The sequence below is a fragment of the Betta splendens genome, chromosome 15, assembly GCF_900634795.4.
Source record: "Betta splendens chromosome 15, fBetSpl5.4, whole genome shotgun sequence".
In the NCBI taxonomy this organism is placed as follows: domain Eukaryota; kingdom Metazoa; phylum Chordata; class Actinopteri; order Anabantiformes; family Osphronemidae; genus Betta; species Betta splendens.
Window position 1 is genome coordinate 698,127 of NC_040895.2, and position 25,741 is coordinate 723,867.

General features: G+C 42.0%; 2 protein-coding genes across 2 annotated transcripts; both read right to left on the reverse strand.

The window, feature by feature from the left end:
• Positions 1-417: 417 nt before the first annotated feature.
• On the reverse strand, positions 418-16,699 carry si:ch211-195b21.5 (uncharacterized). Its single transcript, XM_029175161.3, has 8 exons — positions 16,370-16,699; positions 10,574-10,701; positions 9,725-10,322; positions 5,095-5,668; positions 4,931-4,995; positions 4,756-4,849; positions 1,457-1,566; positions 418-1,092 (listed from the first exon to the last, which is right to left on the reverse strand). The coding sequence occupies exons 1-8, from the start codon at positions 16,568-16,570 to the stop codon at positions 595-597; spliced, it is 2,268 nt and encodes a 755-aa protein (XP_029030994.1). The 5' UTR covers positions 16,571-16,699; the 3' UTR covers positions 418-594.
• A 1,526-nt stretch (positions 16,700-18,225) lies between these two features.
• fam98a (family with sequence similarity 98 member A) lies at positions 18,226-23,073 on the reverse strand. Its single transcript, XM_029175162.2, has 8 exons — positions 22,899-23,073; positions 21,831-21,979; positions 21,423-21,557; positions 20,437-20,618; positions 20,131-20,211; positions 19,936-20,052; positions 19,688-19,855; positions 18,226-19,367 (listed from the first exon to the last, which is right to left on the reverse strand). The coding sequence occupies exons 1-8, from the start codon at positions 22,934-22,936 to the stop codon at positions 18,741-18,743; spliced, it is 1,497 nt and encodes a 498-aa protein (XP_029030995.1). The 5' UTR covers positions 22,937-23,073; the 3' UTR covers positions 18,226-18,740.
• Positions 23,074-25,741: the final 2,668 nt, after the last annotated feature.

Genomic DNA, 25,741 nt, shown 5'->3' on the forward strand with positions numbered 1-25,741 from the left:
ATTTGCTTTGAGAATTTTTCTCATAATTTTCTAAGCATATTAACGTAACAGATCAAAGAGTGTGCAGAGAAATCACTCAACTTTTGATCAAACATTAAGGTTAATACTAAAGAGAGACAGAGTTCAGACTTTATAGCTTTTCTTTTTGACGGTTTGCACATCTGGTGTATTTGCATTACACATGGTTCATCATGGTTGGAAAATATTTTATATTTATATTAAGTGTCCACCCCACTTTATTATAAGTTATTGTGCTCAGAGTAAAGACACATAACCGTTCCAGTACAGTTTTAATTTTTTATGTTAAGAGCTAAATGTCTGAAAATTCAGGAGAGGTTGATGAATGCACCATGACCATGCACCATACTGTAGGTAAAGAAAACTGGTGACCACTTTGAATTCAAAACACAAAAAAAGGAAGGAATAAAAAGTCTTTAATGTTTTTATTAAAATGTACACATTTCTGTTTCTGTGTCACCACAGGAGGATTAATTTCTGACTTGTGGACACATCACATTTCTAACTACTGCAATGTTTTTGTTCCATCATATATACACATACACAAAAGCCACATACTATGGATGGTGACACATACTAGGAGCCGTCCCTGTTCTTCTTTTTCTTCTTCTTCTTCTTTTTCATTTTCATTGATTTTGCTTTAGAGGCTTTTCCTCTGTCACCCTCACTACTATCACTGCTTTCTTTTCTGTCCTGGTTTGCTTTGTCATCCTTGGATGATTTTTCCCTACCAACTCTGTCCTCCACTTTGACTCGGCCATGGCCTTCAGCAGCCTTCTCCTTGTTTTCCTCACACTTGGCCCTCACACCAAGGGGTGCCAGCCCCTGGGATACTGTTATGAGCATCCTCTCCTTCCTCAAGCTGAGGATTTCCTTTGTGGCACTGTGGCTACATGTGTCATCACTGTGTGAGGTTCTGTGATCCCTCTCACTCCTCCTGTCTTGTTGATCGTTTCTGTTATTCCGGTGGTAGCCACAGGCCTTGTGATCTTGCTTGTCTGCCAGATGTGGATGCTGGTTCCAACTGCTATAGTGGGAGTGTCCTTTGCTGTCTCCAGCGTGCTTGTCCACTTTCTGCATCGAAAAGAGAGTGGGTTTACAACACTAAGTTAAGAATGTGATAATCGCGAGCCTAGGAGCAGCTGAACTGCTTAGGTTTAATTGAAATCAAGTTATTGCCAGTAATGACACTGGTAATGACACTACTGCTGACCCCACCCTCATCCCATCCAAAGACATAAGGTTACTGTAGATTAAAGCTGCTGTACAGTGTATGCTTCAGAACTGGTTTGTGTTGGCTTTGTGAAGAACTCGTGATCTGCAGAAGATGTACTCTGCTGACATTCACTCCAGCATCCCTCAGCCTCTAATTGGACGAGTGGTTAGGATGTTGGATGAACAAAGTTGGAGCCAGCATCTAATGGTTGCCATGACTTACAGTGTTATTCCGGTGGATGGCTCCATGGTTTTCAGCACAACTCAAATCTCCAAAGAATTCCTCACATTTCTGACAGTAGAGCCCAAGCACTGGTGTGAGAAAGGTCAGTTCTGCAAAAAGTAAAAAAAAAATTGGAATGTGAAACAATAAGTTCAGAAGGAACCATTAAGAAAACATGTACAGTAGTCAAGCCACAGATGACTAAGCCGACAGCACAAATCAGACACACGGGCTCCCTGTAAAAACTCCAAATCCTACCAAGAACATGTCTAATTTCTACTCAAATAATCTCCTTACACTTGACATTAGACATAATTGGACAAGAAGTAGCGTATCATAATACAGAAGCACAAGACTATGTAAACATCTAATTTTGATTAACATTTTCACATATTTCACATATTTTTTTCTCATCACAATATGAAAACATATTAGTAGTTGTAGTAGTGCTGCTTCTGGCAAGTAAAACAAAACAAACGTAATTTGTGCTACTGAATGCAAAGGGTCTAACTGCCCCATGCTCATATATTAAACAATAATATTACAATATTAAACAGCATTTTGACTTATAACAGTATATTGACTCCAGTAAGACTAGAGGAGGAGGACTGTGCATTTATGTTAACAAAGCTTGGTGCACAAACTCTGTTACTGTTGGGAGATACTGCCCAGCTTAACATAGAGTTTATCATGGTTAAGTGTTAGACCATCTTATCTGCTATGGGAGTTCACCTCCACCATTATAACTGCCGCTTACATTTCTCTTGACGCTGATGCCAAGCTTGCCATGAGAGAACTTCATGCAGCCATCAGTAAAGAGGAGACTGCTGACCTGAAGGCTGCATTCATTGTTACTGAAGATTTTAATAACTAACTTAAAGACAGTTCTTCCCAAATTTAAACAAAATGTTTCCTGTAACACCAGAGAAAACAAAACATTGCACGATATATATATACAAACATTGCTAAAGCCTACACCGTGACCCCTCTCCCCCACCAAGGATAATCGGATCACCTTTCTTTGTTCCTCCTCCGAGAAGTACACACCCCTCATCAACCGTGTGAAGCCTACATTGAGGACCATCAAAGTGTTGTCAGCATGGGTTGACTTCACACTCCAGGACTGGTTTCAAGTCGATTCCCAGGCCAGTGGCCACAACCCAGAAGCAGATCACCACATACACAAATCAGAAGCCATGAACAAGGAGGTGCGTCTCCTGCTGAAACAATGCAACGCTGCCTTCAAATCAGGTAATGCAGAAGCCTAAAGCACTTCCAGGGCAAATTTGAACAGGCAAATTAAAACGGCCAAGCACTGCTACAGACCAAAGCTAGAGGAGCACTTTTTCAACTCTGACCCCCGACGCATGTGGCAAGGCATCCAATCCAGGCCATAACGCTCCCCCAGCCACAAATGTCTCCTTATTGAACCATCTTAATGACTTTTATGCTCACTTCGAAAGAGATAAAGAATCTGCCTCCAAAATAACTACATCAACCAACCACATACCCATCATACTCACCTCCACAGACATCTACAACATACTGAGCAAGATCAATGAACACAGGCTGCTAGACCAGACGGCATACCTGGACGGGTTTAGAACATGTGCAGAGCAATGTCACTTGCCTAACCAGTTGTGGCAGCATGCTTCAAATCCACCAACATTCTACCTTTCTACACTCTAGTCCAACATGCCTGAATGACTACTGCCCTGTACCACTCACTCCCATCAGTATGAAAAGTTCGAGCGGATGGTCGTAGCACACCTGAAGGACTCGCTTCCATCCCCACCCAACCCACACTAGTTTGTTTACTGTGACAATAGGAGCACAAAGGATGCAGTCTCTATTGCACTGCACTCTGTACTCACACACACATGCACGAATGCTGTTTGTGGACTTCAGCTCAGCATTTGATACTGTTATTCCCTGAAAAGTTCAAACTTAGAAACCTGGACATTAACACCTCATTCTGCAATTTGATTATAGACTTTGTGACCAACAAACCTCAGCATGTTAGGTCAGACCATATCTTTCCACCACCATCATGCTTAAATCCGGTGTACCACAGGACTGTGTGCTGAGCCCCTTCCTTTATTACCTCTTCACCCACGACTGCAGGCCGTACATAGATCATCATTATCATCACCATTAAGTTCAGTGATCGGTCTAATCAGCTACTCAAACAATAATCTGCTCCTTAACACCAACAAGACCAAGAAGGAGAAGAAGGAAGAATAAGAGAGGCTCACATGATGCCATCCAAATTAACAAGATGGCTGTTGAGTCTGTTTATGCTTCAAGTTCCTGGAGATCCACATCTCAGAGGACATGACCTGGAACCCCCAACATCTCCAGCCTGATCAAAAAGGCTCACCAGAGCCTCCTCTTGAGGACACAGGAAAAAACAGCTGTACTTGCCCATTCTGGTGAACGTCTACCACAGCACAATAGAGAGCATCCTAACCAACTGTATCACAGTCTGGTACGAGAGCTGCTCTGCTGTGGGGGCGTAAGGCACTGCAATGGGTGGTGAAAACTGCCCAACGCATCACAAGAATTCCACTTCCGGCTATTGAGGACATCCAAATGGAAGACTGCCTGTGTCGAGCACGCCATATTCTCCCCGCTTTTGGATTGTTCTCACTCCTGCCTTCAGACAGGGGCTTCTGGTTCCCCCGAACAAAAAACAAGCAGACTGAGGAACAGTTTCTTTCCTAGAGCTGTCTCCTTACTAAACTCTGCCCCCCACCGACTCCCCTTTACCCCAGTTTTACACCCCTACATTACCCTACAACCATTGCAAAATTTTAGATGGCACATCATTACATGTATATCATATTTGTATCTACTTGCATATTCCCGACTACTATAGCAACCAATTTATATCTTTATCTAGTTGTAAAATTCTGATAATAGTTAAGAGTCACATTTATATTATGTTTATTTATATTTGCATACCTCTGCAACAGCATATGCTAATGCTCATCTACTGTAAATTCCTGATTATAGTTGTCCATTCCATACCAATCTTTCAATATTTTCTCTTTTGTGCATGTTTATATCCTGCACATAATGCTTATATCACTTCTGGTTAGACCTAAAGTGCATATCTTTGCACTGTACTCATACACATGTAATGACAATAAAGTTGAATCTAATCTAATCTATTCATTCTTTATGTAAATATGAGCTTTGAAAAGTTAACTTCATCTCTCCATACATAGTGTAGAGGTTTACCAGTGTTTGGTGTCCCTATGTGCTGCTCTGCTAAGGGAAGAATAAAAATCTGTTACCATCGTGTTTCAACAATCCCTCCAGTTCTTTCAGTAGTGACTCCATTTCACATATGATGGCTTGTTTGCGTAGCTTTCTTTTCTCATCACCTGCCTGAGAAACACAAGAGACATTGTGGAAGAATTTGTCCTAAAGTGTTAATCAGCTGATGAACGTACAGTACAACTATTTTACCTTGTGTTTAGCAGGGGTCAGACTTGAGCCACTGGCATCATTTTCAGCCTGGTTGTCTTTTGTTGCTACAGAAGAAAAAATAAACACATAAAACACATAAAACTCCTACAATGCAAGTGAATGATGAATGGTGAGTGGTTCCGTGTATTAAATGTAATGGTCACCTTTAAACAGGCACTGCAGAGACTCCAGCACCTGGCATAGATATGGGTTACTCAGTGATGGCACTGGGATAGACTCAAAACCAACCGGAGACGGCTCCTGCATGTCTACAATGACTTGGCTCACATCGGACGTAGCCACAGTCTTTAAAATCTCCTTTATTTTCTCATACTCACTACTGTCCAAACTCATGGAGGCTACTTGAGGTGGCCGCTTCAGCTCTTGTGCATCGTGACCACAGCCTGACTTGCTTAGATAAGGCTGCTGACTGTGAAAGGTAGGCACATCCTGCTGCTGGAAGTGTTGCCCAGAAAAGATTGGGAAAATGGTCAATTCATTTCCTCCACTGTCTGGATTCCCATACAAGAAGGACTCTTCATCTTCAAGCACATCAGCTTTCTGGATTGTGACATTCTCCTGACTGCTCACATGGAGCCAAGAGAAGTCACTGCCTACTCGCTCATGGGGCAGAAGCACGCTGTCATTGTCCAATGGAGTTAAACTCTCGTGGGAGTCAGGTTGTTTTAGTCTGGACCGATCCAGTGCGCACTCCACGTCTCTGCTTTCACATGAACCCTGTACCGAACACAATAACAAATGGGTCACACTTTCTAGCTCCAATACTGTGTTCTTTTTCTCTTAATATTCTGAAGAATTTGAAATATTCTGAGCTAATATGTTATTAGGTTTTGGGGCTGATGTATGAGCTTCACTAAATAACACTAAATACAAATGCGCCGCTACGTTTCCACTCTGATTGTGCTAGAAAACAATCGCTCATGGGGCAAAAAAGTATTTAGTCAGCCACTTATTGTGCAAGTTCTCCCGCTTAAAATGATGACAGAGCTCTGTCATTTTCATCATAGATGCAATTCAAATTTAAGAGACAAAATGTGGAAATTTACAGATTTCTGGAAAAAATAAGTAGTACTATAATTTTTGTTGATAATGACAGAGGTCAAATGTTTTCAAGTCTTCACCAGGTTTCCACACACTGTTCCTGGTATTTTGGCCCAGTGGTGATTTGGGGCTGTCGCTGGGTAACACAAACTTTCAACTCCCCCCAAAAGGTTCTCTATGTGGTTGAGATCTAGAAACTAGCTAGGCAACTCCAAGAACCTTGAAATGCTTCGTACGGAGCCAATCCTTCGTTGCCCGGGAGGTGTAGGATAAGATAGGATAAGATAACTGTACTTTATTAATTCCACAAGGGCAAAAATGTTTACAGCAGCAGCATGATAGACAAAAGTAAAAGTAAAACACCAGCAGTAAAACAAACTGCAAAAGGAATAGTACAATAGTAATAATAGTGCAAGAAAAAAACAACAGTAAACAACTGTAATACCAGTAAAAACACCAACAGGAAGGTAAACACCAACAGTAAAAAAATGTGCAAAAGGAAACAACAGTAATACTAGTAAATACTTCAAAAAGTATCAAAAATACCTGCGCATACATCAGTAATACGTTATGCAGGAGGTATCAATGTTGCCTCTGCGTACCCTACATATTCACAGTGGCAACCATTTATTATGTGGAGGGTGGAGTCCCCAGACACTGCACAACAACGGATCGTGATAATCGTGTGTCACTGCAGTGATATATTAAAGAGTCTGAGGATGTGGGGAGGTATGACCTGCGGTAGCGCTCCCTTTTGCACTGTTTGTAGCATTCTAGTCCTGAAGGAGCTGGTCAGATAGTCAGTGTGATGTGGGGGGTGGGAGGGGTTATCCATGATGAATGTTACATCCTTCACCCTGTCCGGCACCTGCTCGATGGAATATCATAGAAAGTCCTTAGGAGCTGTCGCACACACCAAAAGACCTCCGTTTCCTTACCAGGTGAAGCCAACTCTGGCCCTTTTTATACAGAGCAGCTGTGTTGTTTGACCAGTCCAGTTTATTGTTTAGGTGAACATCCAGGTATTTTAAAAACGTGTCCACGGCGTGTTGTGGAGGGGACCTTCTGAAGTCAAGAACTAGCTCCTTTGTTCTTCCCGGTTAAGGATTTTTCACACCAGGTTTCATCAGAAAACCTCTGTAGGGGAGTCGTACTTAAAGTCTGACGTGTTCAAAGTAAACAAAAGGGGAGAGCATAGTCCCTCCAGGTGCCTCCGTGCTGTACACTACCACATCAAACACACAGTCACGCAGCCTCACAAACCATGCCAGCCAGATGTTGGGCCACGCCTGCCACGTCCAGCTTCCTCCTCTAAAGTGATGGCTTGATGGTGTTGAAAGCACTGGGGAAATCAAAAAGCATGACTCTCTCATTGCTCCTAGGAGACTCCAGGTGAGACAGGGCCCGATGCTGTAGGTAGATGATGGCGTCATCCACCCCGATGACAGGTCGATAAGAAAACTGTAGGGGGTCTAGTGCTGAGCTCACCTGGGTGCGAAGGTGACTGAGGACGATCCTCTCCATGGCCTTCATCCGTTCTGCGTGAGGCAGAGGGGGGTGGGCAGTGGCTGGTTTGGAGCTGCGGGTTGTGGGCCCGGTGTTGTGATCAAAGGAAGGGCAGAGTGGACTGCGTGGTGCTGTGGTGTAATCAGCTGCAGCTGGGAGGAGACGTCTGGACTGGAGAGGTGTGAAGAGGGGGATGTGTGGTTGGAGACTGGGGGATGGGCAGAATCAAATCTATTCAAGAATAGGTTTAGTTCATTGACCCAGGTTTGGTCACCCGTGACCTGGCGACCATTTCCAGCTTCACCATGGCCTGAGATGTGTTTTAGTCCTCTAACACATCACGGACATTGTTCTGCCCCAGTTTGAGGTCATTGTCGTGCTGAAAGACCCAGCCACGTTTCATTTTCATTGCCCTTGCTGATGGAAGGAGGTTTTCATTCAGAATCTCACGATACATGGCCCCATTCATTCTTTCCTTAACACGAATCAGTCGTCCTTTCCCCTTTGCAGAAAAACAGCCCCAAAGCATTGTTTCCAGCCCCATGCTTCACAGTAGGTATAGTGTTCTTGGGATGCAACTCAGCATTCTTCTTTCTCCAAACACTACGAGTTGAGTTTTTACTAAAAATATTCTACTTTGGTTTCATCTGACAACATGACATTTAGTATCCTGAACAGTGTGGTCTGCTGGAGCAGCAGCATCACATTGAGGGACAGGAAGAGACTGGACAGGATCATCAAGAAGTCCAGCTCTGTCCTGGGCTGCACTCTGGACACGGTGCAGGTGGTGGTGAGAGAAGGGTCCTGGCTAAACTCACATCCATCCTGGACCAGGACTCTCACCCACTGGAGGACTCACTGTCTGCTCTGGAGCAGCTTCAGTGACGGACTAATCCACCCTCACTGTGCGAAGCAATATCACAGATCTTTCCTACCTGCTGCTATAAGACTATACAATCAAAACTGCTAACTACCTCCCACTACATTCACTCAGTGGTTATGCAGTAATCTCCTCTGTAAAATATGTGCAAACTTTGTGTAAATGTAGAACAGATATATAATAATGCACAATGTGCAACAATTTTTCTGTGCAACATTTGTGCAAAGCAGTACAAGATTTATGTTTATTACTGTGCAATAACCCTTCCAATTACCTCATACCCACTCTATGGTATTGTGTTGTATTGGGCCAACACAAAGTGTCACGAAATGTCTTTTTAAATGTTTCTAGTTATGTCGCTGTATTCATCTGCCCTGTACTTGCTGTTGTGTGAAGTAATTTCCCCGCTGTGGGACTATTAAAGGTTTTTCATCTTATTCTCCCAATCCTCCTCTGGATCATCTAAATGCTCTCTAGCAATCTTCAGACGGGCCTGGACATGTACTGGCTTAAGCAGGGGGACACGTCACTGTACATGCCACTGTCACTGCAGTGGCACTGCAGGATTTGAGTCCCTAGTGGTGTAGTGTTTTACTGATGGTAGCCTTTGTTACTTTGGTCCCATCTCTCTGCAGGTTATTCACCAGGCCCCCCTAGGTGGTTCTGGGATTTTTGCTTACCGTTCTCATGAGCAGTTTGACACCACGGTCTGAGATCTTGCAAGGAGCCCCAGATCGAGGGAGATCATCAATGACCTTGTATGCCTTCCATTTCATAATGATTGTTCCCACAGATTGTTTCATGCCAAGCTGCTTGCCTATTGTGAATTCGCTCTTCCCAGCCATGTGCAGGTCTACAGTTTTGCTCCGGGTGTCCTTCAACAGCTCCTTAGTCTTGGTGGGGTTTGTGGTCAGTTGTCTTTTATACAGATAACGAGTTCAAACAGGTGCCATTACAGGTAACGAGTGAAAAACAGAATAGTTTGAAAGAGCCAAACAATCTTGCTTGTTTGTAGGTGAACAAATACTTATTTAATGCAGGAACCTATAAATAAATTCTTTAAAAATCCTATGATGTTATGTTCTAATTTTTTACCCACAGTCTGCCTCTTACAATTGACGTGTATCTATGATGAAAGGTACAGACCTCTCATCATTTTGAGCGGGGGAACTTGCACAATTAGTGGCTGAATAAATACTTTTTTGCCCCACTGTATATTTACTGCCTGGCCTTTGGAAATCTACTTGCTATTTTTAAATTCTCACTTCTCATGAATGAACTCATGGTTGTGTATTATCATGAGGCCTGTTTGACATACTTAAAGAAGACACCTTAACATTACACACCTGAACAGTGAGAATGGCTTCTTTGAGAGAGGGTAACCGCTCTTCCAGCTCTCTGCTGTTCATGACCATCTTCAGTCCTTCTAACAGACTGTTGCGTGAAAGATTAGTGCCACTACTACCATCGATGCTGCAGGTTTGGCTGGAACTCCTTATCTTTTTTAGATCTGCAGGACTTCTTTCACAGCTGCTAGTTGGCGATCTGGACCTTCTGACTTGGCTCTTGCTCCGCACAGAGCTCTTGTTTCGAGTCCTACTGTGAGCCCTGCTTTTGCTTTTAGCACGACTTCTGCCACGAGCTCGGCATTTGTGCCTTCCTCTGCTTTGGCTGCGGCTCTTACTCCGGCTACGTGCCCGGCTCTTGCTTCGTACAGGACTTTTGGCACCAGACTTTCCACAGCTTCTGCCATGACTTCTGCTTCTACTATGGCTTTTGCGCATGGTGATCTTCCTTAGTTCCACATCTGATTTTACTGCTTCTTTCAGAGCATTCCCTGTCCTTATTGCATCAGCCAGATTATACGCCATGTTCCCTTTTAGATAGTCTGGGAGAGGTTTGTTGTCTGCAATACATCTCAAAAATTCCTCCCCAGCTTGGTCACTGAAAATGAAAGCGCATTTTTTTCAAACACTAACAAAACAAGTTTTCAAGATCAGACTAGATTCAGACAAAACGTTGAACAAAAACATAAAAACATAAAATTGAGGTTGTAATTCTACACATACTCTACATATATCTGATGTACTGGACAGTGTCTGTCAACATGGGTTTGTAATAATTTGTTTTTTTATCCTTGCACCAGCTCTGGTTTGGAATGGTATTCCATCCTAAACAGTACAAACATAGTTCACCTGTTGTCTGGACAATGGGTCCACTGTGGGACCTGAAGATGTGGCGGCTCTGGAGGACAGGCCATCCGCTGGCTGCTTCTTACAGCATTCGGTGAACCACGGGCTATAGACAAGGTGCTACAAGGGGGCTGAGATCAATCAAAACTCATGTTAAAGTGCAGAAGTCCAGCCTTGTCAGAGATGCAGACAAAGTAGTGTTTAAAGTGGACAAACTATCACAACAGCCAGAGACGTTGAGTGTTTTAAAAGGTCGATGTGTTTCTGATGTTTTCTGCAGAAAATAAAACATGCTAGTTTTCCAGCTTTGTAAGATAGTTAGGAAGCCCGTTTCCGCCACTGGAGTAAAAATAATGACTTACTAACTTACACTATTGAGATATTTTCTCGAAATAATGACTTACTAGCTCAAAATATTGAGATACCTTCTCAAAATAATGAGTACCTCAAAATATTGTGATACCTTCTCGAAATAATGACTTATCAACTCAAAATAGAGATACTTTCTGAAAATAATGAGATGCTTTCTCGAAATAATGACTTAGCAATTTAAAATAACAAAGTACAGTTACTAAATGTTCACAAAAGAAACAGGACACAGGACGTAGGGTGAGACAAAGCTTAATGGGAGACTTCTGTGCAAATGGATAGCCTAATTGAAAAATACTTTAGATGTGGATTCAAAAATAAAAATTTTTAGTGGTTTGGAAGAATCACATCACAACAAAGTTATCTCAAGGCACTTTACCAAGTAAGGTTAAGACCTTACACAATTAAATCCAACAAACCCACATACAGCAAGCCTTTAATTTGACAGCAACAGTGGAGAGGAAAAACTCCCTCTCTAACGAGGAAGAAACCTTCAGCAGAACCAGACTGGATGTGGGCGGCCATCTGCCTCGACCGGTTGGGATGCAGGACAGAGCACAGGCAGGATGGTTGGATCAGGGACTGGATCCATTTAAAGACTCTAGGAACCACAAGTAGCCCAGCGCTCTGAGAACAAAGTGTTCTGCTGGAAACACAAGGAACGATGAGGTCTTTAAGATAAGAAGGAGCTTTATCATTGAGTACTTTATAGGTGAGTAGGAGAATTTTAAATTCTATCCTACATTTTACAGGCAACCAGTGCAGAGAAGCTAATGTAGGAGAAATGTGATCTCTCTTTCTAAGTCCTGTCAGAACTCTGGCTGCAGCATTTTGAATAAGCTGTAGGCTTTTTAAGGAGCTGTTAGGACATCCTATGAGTAAGCAATTACAGTAGTCCAGCCTAGAGGTAACACATGCATGGATCAGTTTCTCTGCATCGCTCTCAGAGAGGATGCTTCTGATTTTAGCTATATTTCTAAGATGAAAGTAGGCGGTTCTGGAGATTTGTTTAATGTATGATGTGAAAGAGCGATCCTGGTCAAAGATGACACCAAGGTTCCTCACAGTAGAATCTGAAGCTAATGTTATGCCATCCAGGAAGGCTATCTGACTCAATAGTGTCTCTCTCAGACTTTTAGGTCCAACAATAAAAATTTCAGTTTTTTTCTGAATTTAGTTTTAGGAAGTTTTGGGACATCCAGGATTTGATGTCTTTTAAAAAACCCTGAATTTTAACTAGTTGATCTGTTTCATTAGGTTCCAAGGACATATATAGCTGAGTATCATCTGCGTAACAATGAAAATTAATAGAATGCTTTCTAATAATCTCACCTAGAGGAGATATGTATAGGCTAAACAAAATTGGACCAAGCACAAAACCCTGTGGTACTCCATAGCTAATCCTTGTGCATGTGGAGAATTTCTCATTAACATGAACAAACTGGAATCTGTTCAACAAATAGGATTTAAACCATCCCAATGCTGTTCCATTAATCCCGATTCTATGTTCTAGTGTCTGTAATAGAATGTTCTGATCAATTGTATCAAATGCAGCACTAAGGTCTAACATGACAAGGACAGAAACTAGACCATTGTCCGAAGCTAATAGAAGATCATTAGTGACTTTAACTAGAGCTGTTTCTGTGCTATGATGTTTTCTAAATCCTGAATGAAAATCTCCGTACAGGTTATTCCCACTCAGGTGGTCAGATAATTGTTTAGCCACGATTTTTTCCAGAATCTTGGAAATAAAGGGTAAATTTGAAATGGGCCAATAGTTGGCTAGTTCTCCAGGGTCCAGGGTTGTTTTTTTCAATAGAGGTTTGACCACAGCCACCTTAAAAGCCTGTGGTACATAGCCTAAATATAAAGATTGGTTGATTTGGTTTAATATGGACAAGCTGATTAAAGGTAGAACTTCTTTGAGTGATCTGGTTAGGATTGGATCTAAAAGACAAGTGGACGACTTGGAAGAGTTGATTATTGAGGTTAACTGGTAAATTTAAAGTTGATGGATCTAGACAGTGCTTTCTGTCATTTGGAAGAAGTTGCTGCTTAATGTCTCATAGTGATATGTTTATTAGTGAAATAGTTCATAAAGTCATTGCTGCAGAGATTTAAGGGGATAGTAGACTCAACACAGCTATGACTCTTTGTCAGCCTGGCTACAGTGCTAAAAAAAAACCTGGGGTTGTTTTTGTTTTCCTCAATTAAGGAGGAATAATATGTTTTTCTAGCAGCACGAAGTGCTTTTTTATATATTAGACCGTCCTTCCATGCAATGCAGTTTACATTTATTTTGTTGGAACGCCACTGCCTTTCTAGTGGTCTGGTCCTGTGTTTTAGGCTGCGGATCTCTGAGTTATACCATGGAGCTAACCTCCTCTGATTCACTGCCTTCTTCTTCAGAGGAGCCACTGTGTCTAACATTGTACGTATAGAAGCTGCAGCATCATCTACAAGACAAGACAGTACATCTTATTACTTTTTACACCTGTTTGAGTAACTCTACTTTATTATTTTAAATCGCTAAGTCACTAGTTAGAGAAATTATCTCATTACTTTGAGAAAGTATGCCAATATTCTGAGATAGTACAGTAAGTCATTTTTTGGAGAAAGTATCCCATTATTTCGAGAAACTAACTTGAAATATTGAGATACTAAGTCATTTTTTGAGAAAATATGCTCTTCTATACCAGTGGCGGAAACAGGTTTCAAGATAGCTTCACATCACTGTCTAAAGTTAGCACCCTTGAAATTCTGTCAGGAAATACAACCCTTCTCTCAGAAAAGTGTTGAAGGTGCAAATGTTTTGGTTCTCACGTGTTATTTATTTTGTTTGCACTGCTTACACAATATGTAAGTAGCACTGTCTGTACTGCTGGCATCAGGAATTAGATATCTACAGCAAGCACCAAAACAATGGTTTGAAATTTCTTTCTGTTGCGTTCTGTAAAACAAATATACTATTTTAGGCCCATGGATCAGTACCTAATGGTGGGGATCGTCATTGTGCTCTGGAGCTGCTTTTCTTGACCTCGCACTGGAAACCTTCAGCTTGTGAAAGGCAATATGAATTTAAGTTATACACTTAACACCTTTGCTGAGTTAAAATCAAATGACTTTTTTCTGTACAGAAAAGGTCTATTACTATTATGAGCACAACTATATGGAATCATAGTGTTTTTTTTTTTAATTACAGTATAACAATATATTATAACGTCTGAATTATTAGGTAACTCCTTTTGGCTTTATCCCGTCAGGGGTTGCCTCAGCGAATAATTTGCATTGTAGATTTGGCAAGTTTTTACACCGGATGCCCTTCCTGACGCAACCCTTCTCTGACCTGGGCAACAGGAACACGACGTGCTAACTACTGTACCACGGCCGCGGCCTGACATAACATCTTAACTATTACTGTACAATAATCTACACTGAACTAAACTGTAACCATCAGATTTACTTTTAAAAATCTAAAAAAAAAGAAAGGTTAACAATTGCCCTCTGACCGGGTCAAAACTGGTCATTCTGTGGTGGCTAGACTTTTGCTGCTTGTCAGGGACAGGACACCTGCTGGCAGGCACCATCAGCGCCTAAGTAAACTGTGGGTGAATGGTGGATGTCTCAGCTGAAGGTTGAGAGTAAATGCTGCGAACTAGATAAACGATCATGATTTCTCAGACCAAGCTTTCTGCCCATGTCTTTGGTATCAGTGACATCTTGAAAGATTCTGCATCAACACGGGACGTTTGTCTTCTTGTAGACCGGTGTTGTTCAGTGAGAAGCACCATGATTCTGCACTGAAATCCAAGCCTGTCTAACAACTGCATTACACATCAGGCTGTTTAAATGCATTGTTAAAGTGAACGTGCCGACCTAAAGCAAACGTGTTTATTGTGGTCTGATAAACGATCACACAGAGTCTCAACTGCAGCGTTACTAGAACATACCCACCTTAACTAAAGCTGCATCATAACATAGCATGCCATTGCTAATAGCCTTTCGGCTAACATGCTACATTAACATCTGACCAATACACCATTTTAACTTTTGCGTAACTGCATCACCTTTGCAAATCATGAGAGTAATGTCACACTTCATACACATGAATATGAGCTGTCATGTCTGTCTGATCATTAAATATAATTAAAGTCATCAGTGGACTAGCTTGTTGCTGCTTGTGGAGCTTTCAGGATCTGCTGTGCTACGTCAAAGGACTGCAACAACTTCCTTGTTCATTAGCCAATCAGAGCGTGGAGGCAAATTAAGGTCACATTATTTTACTTACTTACTCACGATTTGTGCGTAATTTTAACGTCCCAATTTATATATGTAAGCATGATATAGCCCCACTAAATCTAAAAGCACAAATCTGGTTACGCACGCACAGATCTGATTATGCGCGTACGCATCGAGTTACGCATGCACAGATCGGTTTACACACGCACAAATCTAATCTGACCCTAATTTGATCAATAGTCCTGCTCACTGACTGAATTATTGTGAATATGAATCTCAACATTAAAAATCCCAGACTAAATTAACTTTATCTTTTACTTCAGAAAAAAGTAAAATTACACAGGACTGAAGAATTGGAATAAAACACACCTCACTCAAAGAAACCTTTCTCTTTCTAACTGCAGAATGATCCCCTAAATGTGCTACTGAAGTGCAGGCATTGGACAAAGGCGAGTTAAATACATATTATTCACATTATAGAAGAGCTCAAATCATAAAACCTGTATATGGTTGAGCCGTTTTCTTAGTGCTTATATAAATTGTAATATCATTGATGTTCCGTGAAATCAAAATATCATGGCCGTGTTATGTTTCATTCAAGTATGTAAAATAAAAATAAAACTACAACTAAATAAGTAGTAGTCTCTGTATTTCACCTCCACCCCTCTGGGGTAGAATAGGAAAACTAGATACGTCTGTACACACACGACTAGACTTTCCAGACAAAATGTAAAAGCCAAAAGTGCTTTTCACTGACACGTTTTAACACCGTATGTTCTCCAATGTGGGGTAAATTAGCGAAAAGTTTTCACCTTCCATCCATCGGCCTCATTGTTTAAGACCTGACCCGAAGTTGCCTGCATTGTTTAGACTAAACATCTTTACACCTGATTTTAATATCAATAAAACACATCCCGATCGACCAATGTAAGACCTCTACATACAATCGGTCAATGTGTTAGAATATTGAGAGACTCCAAACGTCTTAAGTAACAATACACACTGTTAAAGCACGATTTCGTGTGCTTTTTAATTAATTGATTCGGCGTTTACTTAGCAAACCAGCTGCACAGCTACTTAGCTTCGTTGTGGTTAACATGCTAGCTGCTCTACTGACAGAAACCCATGGTGTTTTAATGTAAGTGCACCGGTTAACTTTAAGATAGCTTCATTAGCCGGGTCGGTACGTACACTGGCGAACCGTCCTCCGGGTGGCCTGTTGTGCAGAAAGTCACTATTCGGTCCAGGAGACACAAATGGCCCGCAAGGTCCAGAAAAGAACGTTCTAGGAGGAGGATCGCCACAGAGAAGCCGGGCTCTGAAAGGTGGGCAGCGGGGTAGTGGAGGTCCGAACTGCGGAGGGCCGTATGCGGGTTTACCAGGGCGGTACATGGCCGCGATAAGGACGGCTGAGGACGCAAACACGCGTGAACTAGAACAACACTAAACAGCAAAGATTGGGCCGCATCCCACAAACGCTTGCATGCTTGCGCGCTTGTGTCGGAAAATCCCGGAAGTGCGTAACTCGACGTTTGCGCTGTTTTAGCGAAGTGACGACAGTTGATGAACCTCGCTGAAAACAGCTGCATATTCACGGCGCTGACTTTGATCATTTAAACATAACTTATCTCCTTCTATTAAAACGATGACAAAATTATTTATTGATAAACATTTCACTATGATAATAATAATAATAATAATAAATAATAATATTATATTTGTTTTTCTATGGGGTTAAGGTCAGTCCACTTTTAACACTGTCTGTTATTCCAGAGTGGCTTGATACAAGAAATGCGACAGCTTTGAATGCATCATGAAACGCATGTCTGCATATGTCTGGGCCTACTTCATACTGTCACATCCAATAAGACATCTGTAACCACTGACTTAGAACAACACTCATTAAAATGATTACAAGTAATTTAATGTAGAACTTTATTTTCTAACAACTATTCACCCTATAACTACTTTCATTGACCTTAACACAGATAACTACATAATTAAATAATGCTTTGTATTTAGTGTTTTGTATTTTTCCTCTAATGGAAAATGGAATATGACCATATATACAGTATATCACCAATGCCACCTCTATAACATTATTTAATGGTTTAATATTTAACAAATAGTAAAACGTTGTTGGTATAAGCTGAACCTGTATAGTATAATTTTATTATTATTATTGATTTTATAATATGTTAATAGGTTTTGAAAATATGTTAAATAAAAAAGTAACAACTTTTGGAAACTTTTAGTCTGGTAAACCTGAACCAAAACACCTTAACCAACGATCTCCACACATTAATCAACTCGACAATGTGTCCTAAATTGGAGTTGACACTTTTGATTTTGAAGTTCATTGTAAAACTCCTGCAGGTCAAGTAGGTGTAAGGATTTACTGGTGTCTGTTTTTGCCTGGAGGGATTTACAGTGAAACCTCATTGGCTGCATACCGGTAGAGGGTGTTCTGTTGTGCCGTTTGACACAAATTGTTGAACACACACAGAGTAAATCATACTCAAGGCAGTCACGTTTATAGCACATATGGCTACATACTTAGCCTAACACAATGCGTTCCTCTACCGAAAGCTTAAAAGCCTTTCACGATAAAAATCTTTATGGCTTTTACAACAATGTCTTTTGTTACAAATGGAATGATCTTCTGGGCGCAACCAATGTCGCTCAAAACTATTATCTTTTACACTTATATAATTAACTTAAATAAACATAAGCATAATCCTTACGCTTACGCCACAAAAGGATGTGCTAGCCTGTTATTCACTACACCTTGGTGTGCTGGATAGCAGGCAGGAAAAGACTGAACAAGCTGGTGAGGAAGGCCAGCTCTGGCCTCAGCTTCTTATTACTCTGCAAACATTTAATTAAGTCATTGTTCACACAGCCAACTGCAGAATGTCACTTACCAAAATAAAAGGTACTTATAATTACATTTGTTTACCAATCAAATGTAAATACGTAAACAAGTGCAAATCCATGTTGTTTGCAATTGTTCATCTTTGATGAACATACCACTGAACAAAAATGTGTATAGTCATTTCGAGTTTATTACTCATTTATACGTCCATGCAAACCTCTTTGAAAATCCAGATTTTAAGTTCTGCACATGTGAAGAGTACACCATCAAACTTTGTTCAATAAGTTACAGAAGAAATTCCAGTTGAAACTACTGCATCTGAAAAAACAAAACCTGATGAATGAATTAACTTTAGTATTAAATTCAATTAGAATTGTTGAAGTTGAAAAAGATATTGATTTCAATTGTAAGATACACATTGGGTGAAAGAGGAAACATTTGTGTCAATCATGTCTCAATAAATTCTGAGTACACTGCAAAGGCAAGATAAGTGTCAAGTATCAAGGTGAAGTCAAACAGGCACCGGTCCAAGCACAGAACAGAGCTGTTGGTGCAGAGGAGGCAAAGACAAATGGACCAGCCTCATGACAAAGTATTTTTATGCCCATTTATTGACCTTGGTAAGATATTTTAAATCCATTTATAAGCAGGAGAGACAGCAGGTCGTTGAATGGACACACTGCATGTTTAACTTGTGTACTGCCTGCCCTGGTTAAAGCCAGCCTGGCTGTAGTGCTGACCACCATGCTGGAAGAACTGTTCAAACTGACCTTCTTGGTTAAAAGTTTTCCCTCCTCTTCCTCCCCAGCCCCCGGTTTGGCCTCCTCCTCCCCCCGCTCTGCCTCCCCTGCCTCGGCCTCCCCGACCTCCTCGACCCCCACCTCTCTCTTGATGCCAGCTTCCGTTTTGATGGTAATTGTCATGGTAACCACCTCCCCCCCCCCTCCCATGATACCCAGTGTCCTGGCAGCCTCCTTGACTGTTTCCTCCTCCTCCATAAGCACCTCTGCCTGCTCCCCCCTGATGAACCCCTGTATCCTGATGGTGGCCCTGGTAGTAACTGCCCCCATCTACCTTGCCCAGTCTGCCACCACAGCCCCTAGCTCCTCTGTCTCCATGTCCTCCTCGGTCATATCCCCCACGACCAGTCTGGGAGTAATGATCATAGCCTCCTCTGCCACCTGTGTGCCCACCACTGTAGCATCCTTGACCTTGGGGGGCATCTTGTCGCTTATGCCACACAGGCATCTCTGGAGGAGGAGGCTCAATCTCACAGGGGCGGCCGCCTCTGTCAGGCACTCTGCCCATCAAAACCTGAGGAAAGCACCAACATTTAGTCTAGAAGGTTCAAAGGAGAGCAGTTACCTAGTCTCCTGTTTTAATGCAGAGAGGGAAGGGAAATCACTTCTCCAATAGAGACATGTAGATGTTGCTGTAACAAAACAATACAAAAATCAAATTGATAAAAGGCATAAGGCCTGTAACTTAACTCAGGGCATCTCTACTCTGACGCTCCTCATTCCAAGGTTTCTTGTTCTCAACAAAGATGCCATTGCTTTGTTTATGTGACAAAACCAAATAAAGCAGACCCTGCCTCAGCCATGAATACAAATTCACCTGGGAGCATAACCCACCTTGTTTATTGCGCAGGCAGTCTTCTCTCTTGTTTTGCCGCTGCTTGTGCGTAGTATCTTGGAGAAGTCTTGCCGAGCAGCAAAAAGATGAGCAACAGAGATTTTACCTTTGATGCAGAGGGATGAACGCAGCGGCTGGTAAACTTTAAGCAACCTGTCAGCACGCATCTGCTTATAAAAAAAGAATTAATTAAGGTAAATACTGTTTCCAACAAAACACACACACCCACACACGCACACACACATACCTTTGCTCTGTCAGACCAACCAAATGACTGAACTGTCAAATCGAGGCGCTTTAACAACATCTTCCTTCGCATGTCATACTCATTAACTAGTGTTTGATTTATAGCTTCAATTTGTTCCTGGTAAAATAAAGAACAAGAGTCATCACTGATTGTTCTAAATGAATTAATTCTTATGTATAATATTTAAGTATTTACCAAGTGCACAGGTCCAAGGCTTTTCTTCATCAGAGGCTCTCCTACATGATTTGTGGTTACATGACTTAAGGCTTCTTTCAGCTAAGAGTCATCCGGAGATACAGTTTATTAAACCAAGGTTAGAAAGCAACACTGTGTGCAACTATTTTCCACCATCATGACATGCAAAGTTCACAACTATTGCTCAACTATAATATGAAAACAAAGTAACCGCAGTATTAGTGCATTTCTTTGTTGTGGTTCAGAAAATGAAATGAATGAAATCTGCCAAGAAATACAGACACTCATCTCCAGAGCCAAACTGACCTTCTTCTCAATTCCAGTGAAGAACTGGAACATGGTAATGCTGGCAGGAGGTTTGGACATGCCCAGTGCCATGCAGATGCCTTTCAGTTCCTGGAACACAGGGCTGCCAGACTCATGGCCTTTCTTCCGAGGCTTATTGACCACAATCATCCGCGATGCCTCCAACTCAGATGTCAGGAAGGCTGATTAAGGATTTAATATTCAAATGTCAATGCTAATAATTGAAACATACAAAAGTAACTGAAAAGAGTAGAAAGATCAGTGTCAGTGCAAGACTATGCGAGGAGTTGCTGTAGACTAAAATTAATTCTTATAATAATAATAATAATAATAATAATAATAATAATAATAATAATAATAATAATAATAATAATAATATAATACGGTATTCAGTTTAGAAACAAATCAGCTCCTATTACCCAAAGAACAAAGAGGATTGAAGCTCTGGTGGCCCATTGACTGTTCAGCCAATGAACTGGGCCTATGCATCTTGTCACATTTGTGCTGATTCCAACAGATTGATAATAAAACTTAATCTTTTAAAATCGCCTGAGAGAGACCATAATGAAGGCAATTTAGTTACAAGTCTTAGATTCCCTGTTGTCAGACTGCACAACTCCACAGCTTAAGAATATCACAGATATGCGTTTGATACTTTTATCTATCTTCTGTCTGTTTAGTATGTGTTCTAATTTGTACCTTTTTGCGTACAAGTGAAGCCCTCACACACTTTCTCTTGTTTTATACGGTTCTCTTTATCTAGATGTAAGTAGGCAACATCTTAAGCCAACAGAAAAGCATGACACAATAAACAAATCATGGCGCCCTTGGAGACCCTACACATCCATGATACATGGATCCAAATAGGCAGATAGATTTCCAGCGCCTTCCTCCCTTACTGTGGTGACAGTTACGACAGATAGCGGAGTTCCTATTCTGGTGCATGCTGATGCCCTAAAAAAGAAAGTTGCAAAGTGATGTCTCACAGAGGAGCAGCAGACAGTCAGTCCTGTTGAGGAACCTCTGCGTCACGTCTCCACTGCTGAGGACATAGTACGGACAAGGCAGCTCAGACAGAAGGCCACTCATCTCCAGCTGGAAGCTCTCAGTGTCACTTGGACCTGAGATCGATAGGACAAACATCCACGACATGTTACCAAACAAACAACTACACTGGATGCAAATGCATGTTCAATACAGACGAACATGTCAAAGACAGATCCTCACTGTCTAGCCTTTGACTGGTTAAAAGTTTAGCAAACTAAGCAAATCTCATCTAATCTAATCTAATCTAATCTAATCTGTAATCTAAGCAGTTCTGTAGTCATTTCCAAATCACTTACTCTATTCCCCAGCAACAGAAACTCTAACAACAATAACTAAACATGTCTCACAGTGAGTGGCATGGACGTTCTCATCCAGGTTACAGTAGAGCTTCAGTTGAGACACAATCCAGGAGCAGAGCTCGGTGAAGTCAGGTGAGGCTGCCCCTTTGGTCACAGCCGAACACAGAGCTCCTTCTTCCAACAGAGGACCTTGGTATCTGCACAACATGCACATGGAGACACACACACAGAAAACCACAGTCAGACTCAGCCACAATACCACAGTGGTGGCTTCGATTATGGGTTAGTTATGGACACATCCATGGCAGTGTTTTACCAACCTCCTTTAATTCTAAGTAGTGTTATATGTTGCCGGTCTCCCTCGCCTACTCTCATGATGGTAGAGTCATGTGGTCCGGGTTCAGGCTACTAGTCGCACCTGTACTTGCTAGACTCCTTGATCATTCAGTATTTTCTCCTTAAACTCAGCCCAACAACAGGTCCACAGACATCTAATGCTGAATCTAAGTGATTTTTGAAGTACTGTCAGTTTAATTTACAAAAATAAAACTAATTATAAAGTGTGAAACTCTGCTTTGATCTGAGTGTTGGTCTAGAAAGCAGCAGGTATCAGTTGATCCCACCAGGTGTATCCTTGAGCAAAACACTTTACACTAGCTTCCCTGGTGTGGCTGCTTGGTTATGTTATGTTGTGTTGTTAGTACACAACTTCAAGGCTAAATGCGAACGCTTCCCAGGGGAGTTACTGTTTCAACGCCTTCCATTCCTCACTAGGCTGCACCTAGTTGTACAAGCCTATAGACGGACCGTATGAAGGTTCTAATACACTACAGAGCCGTCATTACTTTAAACTACTGTGTATATCGTTACAGACGTAACGAGTGGCCGATGACTGGAGGAGGCACTGTGAAGACGTCACAAACGCTGAGCTCCTAGAAATGAATCACAACGTGAGCAGCTTCTGACCTAGTTCTTATTTGCTTCAACCTGGAAACCGCCGTTAGACGTCCATAAACTCGTTACACACATGACAGTGGGAATTTTGCATGCACACAAACAGATGAAAAACCGCAGCAAGAATGTGCTAGATGTCGACGGAAAAAGGCTTCAGCTTACCCTAAATCTTCAAGAGAAACCAAAATATCATTCTCCATCACAGCTGAATGTGATTGTGTTCAAAAATCAAACAGGCCTGCAGATCTTTCACACCAGCCAACTCAGCTCAGACACGTTTTACTTCGGCTTCTATTATTATTCCTGCTCCTTGCTCTTCTTTTGACTCTCGTGGCGGCTGGCGTGAGTTTATATGGTGCGTTTAGCGCCACCTGCTGGACTGGAGAATCCTACAACATTGGCATGTCCACGGGCGGTGGAGTTACAAACCCCCCTGGGGTCCAAGGATACTCCATTGATTGAATTACAACAGAGCATGGCCCGGATTGCAGGACTGACCAGTAAGATCTCAACCCGTTCGGAGGAAGACAAGAGACTGAGGGATAACATCTGCAGACAGACTGAACACTTGGTGAATATGGTGAAGCCTTGTCTGACAGGTTGAGGAGATGTCACGGGTACCACATGGACCCACAAGAGGCGATGAAGCCCTGAGTCCTGACTATTTGGACTATTGATCTGGACAAATTCGTCATGGATTGTTAAACTGCTATTAGAACTGGCTGTGTATTATTCTAACCCTTCTCCCTTTCCCCCTCCCTTCCCAGGTCCAATCTAGCTCACCAGCTGTGCCTCTATCTTCTTTCCCTTGTTGTGTCTCCCTTCAAGGACAACTGTTGGACTGACCTATAAACATCTTGGTCGGCCTCAGTCATACATCTATAGACAACACTTCACTATACTGATGTAGATACCCCCCCAACCCTACAGTTTCACTGTCTGCTCTCCGACCTTATCTTCTACCTCCCCCGTTAACCCCCTCGGCCTTATGTGTCCATGAAAATATCCCAGCAAGTTTCCACTTGTACTATGTGCTACTGTCTCCCACTTGTATTGTTATTGTGTGTATGTTTGTTGCTTGTTGTATTGCATCTTGCTTAACTTGCTTCAGGAATGTTAAGGTGGCCTGGTGGACCGGGGGTTAAGCATTTGAAGTCACATCACACTAGCTCCCCGAGCGCCCCATGTGTGGCTGCTCACTGCTGTATGAGTATGGGTCAAATGCAGAGAAAATAATGAAAATAATGATTACATCTGCCTTTTTATTTAAATCTAGAAGTTTTTCCTTTCAAAATGTTGTTTTTCCAAAGTCGGCTTTTATTGCATAATGCCCTTTTCCCCAATGCCGTATTTATTTCATAACGCCGTTTTCCAGCAGAATGACTTTGTCTGTCAATCACTGCTGGTGGGTGGGACCTGCACGCCCATTGGCTGATCTCTTTACATCGATTCATTTTGCTAGACACCTGTGAGGCGCGTGGTTGGAGATGGCGGACATGAGAGAAGTCCTGCTTACTTTAGCAGATTAAGTAGAGAAAGACCATTTAACAGCAGATACTGTTTTAAGTTGTTTAGGGGATATTTTGGAAATGCTCTGTATGTTATTGGTCTTCAGTGTTTTCACATTGACGATGCTGTTTGACCATTTGTGGAAAAATTGAGCGTTGTGTCCATGTGGAATATGGAGGAAGTGTTTTGTTGGCCGTTCACGTCTTGAAATTTCAAATGCAGCAGTGAGGACTTTTATGCTGTCTAACATGTTTATCAGGAACACTGATGGCAGGTCTTCTGTGTCACCCAGTACGGTTCGGAGGAGAATGGGGAGTTCAGTATTAAGTCGCGACCACGCTAACTAGCAAGGTATTTCACCGTGGTCAAATGAGCCGCGGTTTGTTTTTGCGCGGCCAAATGAGCTGTCGTCGCTATTTCCGAGGTGCGCGATTCGTGTGATAGTGAGGGTAACAGTATTGCAATTACTGAAAAGAGCAGAGACACTCATTCTAATGAGCAATTAGGGCAATATAAGGATTAATCTCGTAAGGAGACGAGGCAAATTTAAGAATTTATCGAATTTACAGTGAATGTTTAAAAAAAATGATGGAAAATATAAAAAAAGGAATTGGCCTCTATTTAAATAAAATTACTTCTTCATTTTATGTATATACATATACATACATATATATACAAATACATATACTACTCCCTTCTCACACTACGTGGGTGGTCTCATCTACTTTCCAAGCTCGGGTTCTGCGCAGTATCCTTGCGGTTCCTAGGACTGCACTTTTCTGGACTGAGATGTCAGATGTTTTTCCAGGGATCTGTTGTAGCCACTCCTCCAGTTTGGGGGTCACTGGCCCCAGTGCACCACTGTGGTCTTCACCTTCCAAGCCTTCTCCAGTTCTTCCAAGGTACTTGTAACTGTCCTCAATGTCTGCTATTGTTCCTTCTGGGAGTGAGACCCCTTCTGTGTGGATTACCTTGCCTCTCTTTGTCACCATCCTCCCACATTTCTCGAGCACGAATGACATCCCAGTGTCCGAGCTGTAGATCCTGGTGGTGTGGATCAGCGAGTCGATGTCTCGCTCACTCTTGGCGTACAGCTTGATGTCATCCATGTAGAGGAGGTGACTTATGGTGGCCCCGTTCTGGAGTCGGTATCCATAGCCAGTCTTGTTTATTATTTGGCTGAGGGGGTTCAGACCTATGCAGAACAGCAGTGGGGACAGTGCATCTTCTTGGTATATGCCACATTTGATGGATACTTGGGCAAGTGGCTTTCCATTGGCTTCAAGGGTGGTTCTCCACAACCTCATCAAGTTTGCAATGAAGGCCCTTAGAGTTATATTGATGTTGTACAGCTCCAAGCATTCAGTGATCCATGTGTGTGGCATTGAGTCATAGGCTTTCTTGTAGTCGATCCAGGCTGTGCACAGGTTGGTGTGTCGCACTCTGCAGTCTTGGGCAACTGTTCTGTCTACCAGGAGTTGGTGTTTGGCTCTTCT

Bases quoted from the DNA above. Each gene is read 5' to 3' on its own strand.
- si:ch211-195b21.5 (XM_029175161.3), bottom strand. From the start codon at position 16,570: ATGTACCGCCCTGGTAAACCCGCATACGGCCCTCCGCAGTTCGGACCT. The intron at 1,567-4,755 runs GTAACAGATTTT...TACTTTTTGCAG, and splicing joins GGGATTGTTGAAACACGATG to AACTGACCTTTCTCACACCA. The intron at 1,093-1,456 runs GTAAGTCATGGC...TTTTCGATGCAG, and splicing joins CCATCCACCGGAATAACACT to AAAGTGGACAAGCACGCTGG.
- fam98a (XM_029175162.2), bottom strand. From the start codon at position 22,936: ATGGAGAATGATATTTTGGTTTCTCTTGAAGATTTAGG. The intron at 20,212-20,436 runs GTCAGTTTGGCT...GATGACTCTTAG, and splicing joins TCACTGGAATTGAGAAGAAG to CTGAAAGAAGCCTTAAGTCA. The intron at 19,368-19,687 runs GTGGGTTATGCT...TGCTTTCCTCAG, and splicing joins CTGCCTGCGCAATAAACAAG to GTTTTGATGGGCAGAGTGCC.